Source organism: Mytilus edulis, chromosome 5 (genome assembly GCF_963676685.1).
Source record: "Mytilus edulis chromosome 5, xbMytEdul2.2, whole genome shotgun sequence".
Lineage (NCBI taxonomy): Eukaryota > Metazoa > Mollusca > Bivalvia > Mytilida > Mytilidae > Mytilus > Mytilus edulis.
The window spans coordinates 82321679-82331133 of record NC_092348.1 but is presented as its reverse complement, the minus strand read 5'-3'; the positions used below and the strand labels follow the sequence as shown (position 1 = coordinate 82331133).

The 9455-nt window shown below is 32.0% G+C and overlaps 1 protein-coding gene across 1 annotated transcript; it reads right to left on the bottom strand.

The window, feature by feature from the left end:
- Positions 1 to 649: 649 nt before the first annotated feature.
- LOC139524602 (complement C1q tumor necrosis factor-related protein 4-like) lies at positions 650 to 8114 on the bottom strand. The gene is made up of 5 exons (XM_071319523.1): positions 7983 to 8114; positions 6933 to 7352; positions 2950 to 3140; positions 1664 to 1892; positions 650 to 1227 (listed from the first exon to the last, which is right to left on the bottom strand). Exons 1-5 carry the CDS (start codon positions 8029 to 8031, stop codon positions 791 to 793), a joined length of 1326 nt encoding a protein of 441 aa, XP_071175624.1. The 5' UTR covers positions 8032 to 8114; the 3' UTR covers positions 650 to 790.
- Positions 8115 to 9455: the final 1341 nt, after the last annotated feature.

Below are 9455 nucleotides of genomic sequence, written 5' to 3'. Positions count from 1 at the left end.
TTTATTATTTGTTATTATATGTTGTAGGGTCTTAAATATTTGTGTATTAAAAGAACAGAACCCTAGAATAGTTTTCGTTGTATTTGACCAGAAAATACCCCGTTACACATATTATGTTAAATTTCATGATTTTCTTTGTTTTTTCATCAAATTTTAAGTATATTTTAGATTGAAAAGTATGTGCGCACCCAAGAAACAACTTTATATTTGGTGAGATTATGCCAATAATTATAATAAAGCTTCTGTTAAATTATTTTGTTGTTTCTTGGCTGCACAGGATGTTTCTACAACGAAAATAAGGATAAAAAAACTGCATAAATTCTGTATTTTTTCATCTTTTTTGTGAAAACAGTACATATTATGACGTAATTGTGACGTCATTAGATTAAAATCTTTAAGTTTTTCATTTATATTTCTTGATCCGATGCATTTCTAAATATTATGTGCCAATTTGAAATGGTAATCAAACATTTTATTTTCTTGGGCCAAAACTAGGCCTTAATACGCCTTCTCCTTTGAGGCCAAAATCGGCCCTTACCGGACCTAGTCTTTTCCGACATATCTATTTACATTTCTCAATAAGGACAGACAATGTAAAAAAAACGTACAAGAAGTTATCGTAATAACTATAAAATCACAAATAAATCTGTAAAGTATTTTTTTTTATTGATTTCAAAATACTTCACAAGATGTATTAGTGTGAATAAAATGTGTTTTATTCATTTTGATTCGTCTATTAACAATGTTAAAAGAAACATACGAAAAAGAATCACTTTGTAACAAAAGTAAATCATCTTCCTGCAATTGATGTTCCGTCCATTGGAACAAGTAGGTATCCCGAAAATGAACCATATATTTCGTCAGCAGCACCAAATAATCCTGTATTGTGGTTTTTCATGTCGATATACACAATATCCCCCAGTGCAAGTTTTAATGCTGCGCTATTGCTCCCGTAAGAGAAAAGGTGACCGCTGCCATATAAGGAATTAACATAGACATAATTATGATATAGTTCCAGCCACATCGGTTGACCTTCCTGTGAAAGAGCATGATAACTAAAGATATAAACACCTGGAACCGAAGCAGTGAAAATACCTGTGCTCATATTGAAATTGCCGCCATGGTTGGAATACAACTTATCCCAAACAACTTTTGTTGTATGTCGTCCTTCATTTTGTTTCTTTGTTAAAACTGCGGAAAAGGCTTGAATCTGATTTGCGTGAAGACCTAAAATTTAAATGGTTATTAACTATGAAAGTTAGAAATCTTAGAAAGGCTACAGTCATCTTCATTATCACATTATGATTACTTAATACTTAATTTTAAGAAATCACTAATGTAAGTAATTAGAACGTTTGATTTAAATTAATACTACTGGTACTACTAAACAAATCTATGCATTAGTAAAATATCAAATGTTCAAAGTTTTTATGCATCCATATCTTTCAGTTGTTTGGCTGTGAGTGTTGTTGATTAAAGTCAATCAAGAAAAGCGCTGAATACGAACAAAATGTATAAAAAATTATTTACTTTAACTGTCCATTCCAATTTTGCATAGATTTATGCAAAAGAAAGACAGATTCCATTTATAGACATATTACTATTTTGACACTGAAATATCATGTAGAAAACTAATTACAATGAACACAAAGTATTACCTTACCTGATGGTGCAGTGTTTTGTTCAGATAATTTCATAATTGAAAATGTGCAGTAAACAGCAGTAGGCTGTCCAGACAAAGCGACGGCTTCTCCGGAACGGCCACGGATACTTAATGTGTCTCCAGTTCTCATGTCCAATATAGCACTGTTTCCTGCGTTTGCCCGATGCGTCAGTTGCCCCCATGCGGAATTAACATATATGGTATTCTTATATAAATCTAGGAATATTACCTGAAATAAATGTTGATCACGTAATCACTGACTAATCAAAAAGAAAACACGTAACTAATCATTTGTAAGTCGTATTTCAAATTCAAAGTGTATTCTTTTTAGTTCTCAGTTTCAAGAAAAACCACTTTATGTTCCTACAAATAAATCTACGGCTGTCTAAGGAGCAGGATTTTCTTATCCTTTTGTAGTAGAGATCAATCCCGGTTTTTGTTGGGGTTCGTGTAAGTCAGTCTTTACGTTTCAATGTTGTGTTTTGCACACTTTTGTGTGACCTTTAGTCGTTTTTTTTTTGTCATGGCGTTGTCAGATAGTTTACGATGTAAGTTTCAGCTTTGAATGTTCCTATGGTATCTTTCGTCTCTCTTCCATATGGGCTAAGATCACGGAAAGCTAGGTGTTTTATGCTTAACTTGGCATAAGTTATCAAACTACTGTTCAAATTAATAAACAGATTTACATGTAAATTGTAAACGTCACAATGAATAAAGAGAACAATCAACAGCCAAACTAATATATAATTCAAATAAGAAATTATGTCGTAAATGATTAAATTCAATAACTCTTTTAAAATATGATAACTTAACTAAACGTCTCGTCTTGGATACCAAACGGACAACAGGGGAGCGCTTGGTTATCTTTTTCATTTCATTGCAACATTTATTCATTACATTCTGTTCATATACTGTATTTTACACTTTAGTTCATATAATGCTGTAAACTATAACTAAATTAAAGTTTTCACAAAACTTGCTTGATTTAGTATCTGAGGAATGCAAAAAATCGTACCATTATATTCTAACTCATGAAACCATTTTCTACGTTGCCCACTGTGCTACTTGTTTGATATTCACCTTGCATAATGTACATATGCATCTACACAGAAAAACTTGAGTAAAAGGCAGCAGTAGTATACCGATTAAAGTTTGTGGAACATATTTTACTTGTTGCTAAATGTAAAGCTCGTGTGAATTGAAATGAAGCTGGTTGAATCTTTAAACGAGATGTGCTGATGGGCTCATTATGACTAATTGACTCATGTTCTAATACAAATACTTACATGTCCAGACTGTGAACGTGCAAAATAATGAATCAAGAAAACTCCATCTGTCGGTGCCACAAAATATCCAGTTGTGCTATCATATCCATTTCCAAGGTTTGTGAAGACTTTATTAAAGACAACAGTGCCACCGTTGGGAAGGGATACGTCGTGAGTAAGTCCGGCTGTCATGGCTACAGGGTTTGAAGCACCTGAAACAGTTCAGAAACCATGTGTAGGTTACACGTACAAATAATAAGAATAATTGTTAACTGATGAACAATTCTCATAAATCCAATAAGAATATACATCAAAGCAAACAAATTAATCAAAAACGAGTAAATCTAAGGCAATCGGACAACATTTGTGTTTGAACTTAATTTTGCCATTTATTAAGGGGCTTTCCATTGAGAATTTTCCTTTGAGTTGTTTTTATTTTTGTTAATTTACCTTTTATAGACATGTGCACAGGGTAAGCCTCTGCAGCTAAGCATGCAACAACCACAATGTGAATCCTCAGACTCAAAATATCTCAATCGGGAATCAATTATGGAATTAAGACATCATTTCAAAATTTGTTACTATCTCCCGGCGCCCTCGTACAATAACTGAGCCAAACATTAAGTATATTGATAAAAAGTGTATCATATAAATCTATATGAAAAATTTGTAGTGAAAACCTGAATGCTTCTTATGTTCGTTCAATGTTACGAAAACTCACTTCCTGAGTTACTGACAAGTAAAGCCAGAACTTGATTTCCGGAAGTGAAACATGTCTTAAGACATATTATATGACAGATTTTGGTACTACCGTTAGACTCTTAATCAAAGCTGTTATAAGGATAATCCTAAGATATTGTTTAAATCATTGTGCCGTCTTTTACATATACTATTTCTCTCAATATATTTGTTATGGAAAGAAATCCTTAATTTTTATTTATTATAAATGGTATTTCACATGCTAATCACTATATGATCCTTGTAAACTCATCGAACCTTTAAACAAACGTATCAGTTAAGGTTATCTTACCAATGTTTTAATTAGATATTTGAATTTAATTTGGCAAAACTACCGAGTTTATCGTTAGAAAATTAAAGCATGATAGCTAAATTTGTATTCTTTTCAAACGTTTTTTCTTTTTAAATATAAATACACGTCCACGTTCATTTTCTATTTAGAAATTACTATATCTATGTGTTACATTTTAAAAAAATTATTATTTAAATGTTTTACTCCTAACCATCCTATATATAGCTACTGTTTTTGGCATTGTACAAGTCATATCTTCTTTGACTGTCCATGACGTTAAAATACTAAATCCCTGGAATGTCTTTTAGTCTGTGATGCATGATTTTTTATAAATAACTATTTTTGGCTTTTAACTATATAAAATATAGTAATTTGGTTAATAACTAGCTCATGAGTTTAAAAAAAAAACAGAAGCCACAGATTCAACTATACTAATTACATTTTTGCTTTATTATGCATATTGGTCTTTTGATGTTGTCCTTAGAAACTTACACTGAAACTATACACTTTGCTTTGAGACCAAAACAGAACTTGCATTTTCAGATTAAGAAAGGGTATGAGGATCACCCAGAAAGCATGATTTTGCATCAATTGATCTATAGCTTCTTGGGCCTTCAGTGGCGCCAAAACCCTTCAAAAAAAAATTGCTTTGCTCTGCTCGCCGAAACATGTTTGCCAATACTTTAAAAAAAAGTCTAGATACAACCAAACTTTAATACTGTGTATGTATGCAATACATGTATACGCAATTGGGAATATAGAAGATTCATTTATGCAGAGGATAATGATTAAGTTTGATTAAATGGTACATATTAATGACTTGACTATACATGTATTATTTATAATAAACAAATAATTTAAAAATTGTGTCTTTTATACATTTCCCAACTTATTCGGTATTCAATAGCTTGCAGCTCCTACTCAGACTTTGTAAAACGTCACCAGTGTCTGAACAGAAAGTTGATGAACCAGGGGTATGTCAAAGAACGTCTCGTCCTTTTTCTAAAAAAGTTCATCGGAAGGTACCATTGATAAATATTCCGTATCAACTTCACAAATAATACACGATGTTCTTGAAGTATAGATTTTGCGTACTGACGTTGTTTATCATCTTAATAACGTGTTATATGATTCTTTTATTTGTCTTTATTAATATTACTTTTACTGTTAAGTCTGTTTTTTGAGATATCCTTTTGACGTAACTCTGTGCTTATGTATCCCATCATACTTTGAACGACAAAATTATTTTATGATGTGACTCTGTACCTATGCATCTTTTCATACTTTGAATGACAAAATTATTTTATTTATTAATAATACTTTTACTGTTAACCCCCTTTTTTGTGATGTACATTTGACGTGACTATGTACTTATGTATCCCGTCATACTTTGAACCACACTATCATTTTATTTATTATTATTACCTTAACTGTTAAGTCAGTTTTTGTTATATCTATTTTACGTGACTATATTTATGTATTCCGTCATGACTTTGAACGACAAAATTATTTCATGTCTACCTGTGCGAATTTCAAACGCGCAATTTTACACCAGTACTCAAAACCCTCCATCCTTGATGGGTGCATTTTACATAGACAAATAAAATCGTATAATATAAGCAAAATGAGGATGTTAATTTGATGTATGCCTTTTTGTGCTTCTTTGTTACATTTGTTGTTTTTATAGTGATTAAGATGATAACACAATGTTGACTTCTGTACCCCTATTTTTGACATTTTTATCTATTGTGTCTGTTTGCTTTGTTCACGCATCGGTGACAATATAATGGAATTTGATGCGACTGTCGTGAGAGGTTTAGCTAGCTATAAAACCAGGTTCAATCCACCATTTTCTACATTTGAAAATGCCTGTACCAAGTCAGGAATATGACAGTTCTTGTCCATTCGTTTTTGATGCGTTTTGTTATTTGATTTTGCCATGTGATTATGGACTTTCCGAAATGATTTTCCTCTGAGTTCGGTATTTTTGTGATTTTACTTTTTAGAATATTATATATATAGTTGTGAAATAAATAATAAGTTCCTTGCTTTAATGAAAATGAAAAATCTTGCTACAAAGTCTAGAAAATAGATAACCTGTCCTCTAAGTTTACAAAAAATAAATAACCGATCCAAAACAAATCCTCCTGCACCCCTCCTGAATATCATATTGTCGTTCCCTTATGGTTGTCTTTTTTATATTTTTAAAAATCTCACACTTTATTTTATTGATTTGGAAATAACTTTTTGTCGTAGATCAAAATCATTTTTTAACCCGCTGCATGTGTTTGCACCTGTCATAAGTCAGGAACCCGATGTTTCAGTGGGTTTTCGTTTGTTGATGTGGTTCACAAGTGTTTCTTATTTCTCTTTTTAAATAGATAAGACCGTAGATTTTCCCGTTTGAATTTTGGGGCCCTTTAACGCTTGTTGTTCGGTGTGAGTCAAGGCTCCGTGTTGAAGATCATACGTTTGCTTATAATGGTTTGTTTTTACAATTGTGACTTAGATGGGGAGTTGTCTCATTGGCACTCATACTGTCATACAATATCGTTTTTCATCTTCTAGTATTTAAATAATTGTTTCTTTTGTAATTTCATATTTTCTTATATCTTTTCTTTTGAAAAGGATTTTTAATAATACTAAAAACAAAACAAGTAGGCTATAGCTGAAAGAAGAAAATACAAAGTATTCATAGATTTACCATCATCTTTTTTACTCTGTTGTAAAATAAAAATGAATTTAGTTGTTTTATGTTGCAATATGATTATTGAGGATAACATACAGGTTATATATTTGTTTTTAAAACTGTTGATTCGTAAAGATTAATTTCATGGCAAAGACAAATGATTGTAAAAAATAATGGCCAGATTTATGTTTACTTTTGCATTATGAATGATCGGAGAAGCAGATATTGCCTTAAACATTCACATTTTAACTCTAACTTTAAAATATCAAAATCAATTAAACTCACTTGATCTTCCAGAAAATATAAGTCCTCCAGTAAATGTGACGTAAATTTCTGCAACTCTACCATACACATTGAAGCTAAAGCTATCTAAGGCCTGGACGTATACAGTATCTCCTCTTTCCAACTGTAGTATTACTGTGTTCCCAGCTGCATCAGAATTATGCTTTTGCTCGTCATCGTAAATAGAGACAAGGTACATACCATTCCGGTATAACTTCATCAGATTTGAATCAGACGAAGTATAACTTAAAGCGTAGAAATGGAATACATATATTCCCGGGACTTGAACATGGAACTTACCATCACTTGTAAACTTAGCATTGAAATTGGTAATGTGTTTTGGATAGGTAACTATTGAACCTTTCGTTATATGTCCATCGTTGTCAAAACCTTTTGTGAATACCGAAACGTCTTGGCCGTAAGCTGAAACAAATGATATTGATTGAAAGTTTAAATGACTTGCCATACAATAAGTAATATTGAGAATAAAAATGGAGAATGTGGCAAAGAGACAACAACCCGACCATAGAGCAGACAACAGCAGGAGGCCACCAATGAGTTTTCAATGCAGCGAAAAACTCCCGCATCCGCATGCGTTCTTCAGCTGGCCCCTAAACAAATATGTGTATTGGTATAGTGTTAAGTTTTTTCATGTAGAATGTTTTGTAAAATTTTGTTTGTCTTTTCGTTGTCTTTCATTCATTACATGGCGTTGTCAGATTATAATCCACAAATGAAGTTCAGATTTCCCTTTTTCATAATTTTCTTTTTTTGCAATTGTCTCGTTCGTAACCAAAAGTATGAGAAAGCCGATATTTTTCTACAAAATAAATTGAAAATGACTAAATAGAACAGTTAAATTCGGTTAACTTATCTTATCTATGTCAGTGTTAAAATATGAACATACGTTGTTTTCCATTCGTTAGATGTGTTTTGTGAGCTTTTGGATTTTCCATTTGATAACGGACTTTACGATTAGAACTTTCTTTCGAGATCGGTTTCTTCGTTATTTTACTTTTTATATAGATAAATCAATCTTATAGTCTGGCTTACCTACTCCGAAAGTAGCTGCACAAAAAATCCATAAAAGCATATTGAACATTCTAGTACACTAAGAAACATGTTCTAAAGTCACTTCCAAGAGGTCAACATGATAACCTAGAACTAGATCAAAGCTAATAGATATGCATAAGTACACTATATACAAATGTGAGTCGCTTCAAAAATTTTGCATTGTGTACAAGAATTTTAACCACCAAAATAAGAAAACAAACCTTTTATAAAAAATAAAATGACCCATTAGATGTGTATGTACTCTACTGCCCTATTTATACGACTAAAAAATGTGGCGTATCCGTCAATATGTTAGTAACACCCACACAAAAGATAAAAACTGACATCCTTGTATTTGCTACTTGGACAAATACCTCTCGGTTCTCGAAATCAAATTTAAATGAGTCTTAAACTTTCCCATTATCAGATACCATGCTCCTTGTAGAGCTCTTATCATTTGTTTTTACTGTGATCTGTATGTCTATTGTAAAAGCCCCAACACCACATTATAGTTCATATCAAGGATAGATATCAATGAAATTTTCCTATGACAAAAACGTGAAACAAATAATATAACACACTTGCTCATTAACATTAAATTAAGATCATGAAAAGAACTCAAATATGATTCCAGCTTGAAATATAAATGTAAGGGATAAAATTAAAAGATCCGAAATTTTAGATTGAAATTTTTATCAATTTAAAGTTGCAATCATAGGGGAAGAACCGTCTTATTTATTGAATTATAAGTGGGTTGTTACGAATTGACTATTGAAAGTAGCCATAGGAAAGATTATTGTTTTACACATTTGCACTTTCACTGTCCATCAATCTAATACCTATTTTTTTGGCATCGCACACGATCCTGTTTCTCTGACCGTTAATGACGTCTTAGTACTATACTACAGTAAATCTATAGGGCGTGTACTGATTGATATTTTAGTCTTAGATGCATTATTTTTTTATTAGTTGTTATTTGCTTTGTTCTAGCTGTCAGGAACTGCAAATACTCTTAGTGTGCTCGTTACACAAATAATGTTGCAACACAGTTATGACATAGAAAGGCTGATATCGACACTGCATTAGTTTTAAGGTCATCATCACGAATTGATTGACTGGTACGATAGTCGGTTGCTCGACTCGACACCGACATGTTTTACTATCATATCTTTATTATCCAGTATCGTCAACGGATCTGCAATTTCGCAGTGTCCTATTCTTGACTGTGACAGTTTGACTGATAGTGGATTAGCAAAGCAGATGATGCATACATACCATACCCTTCATACCTTATTTCAATGAACTGTTCCTTTTGTGTACTTACATACCATGTAAAGGCCGTCATGTTATGTAGAACGTGCTACCATATAGATAAATTATACAAATAGATTAAAGGTTAAGGTTAAATTGAACTTGGAGAAGATAACCTGGTATATTTCTTAAATTCGTCCGGAAGAAAATGTCTTTGAAAAA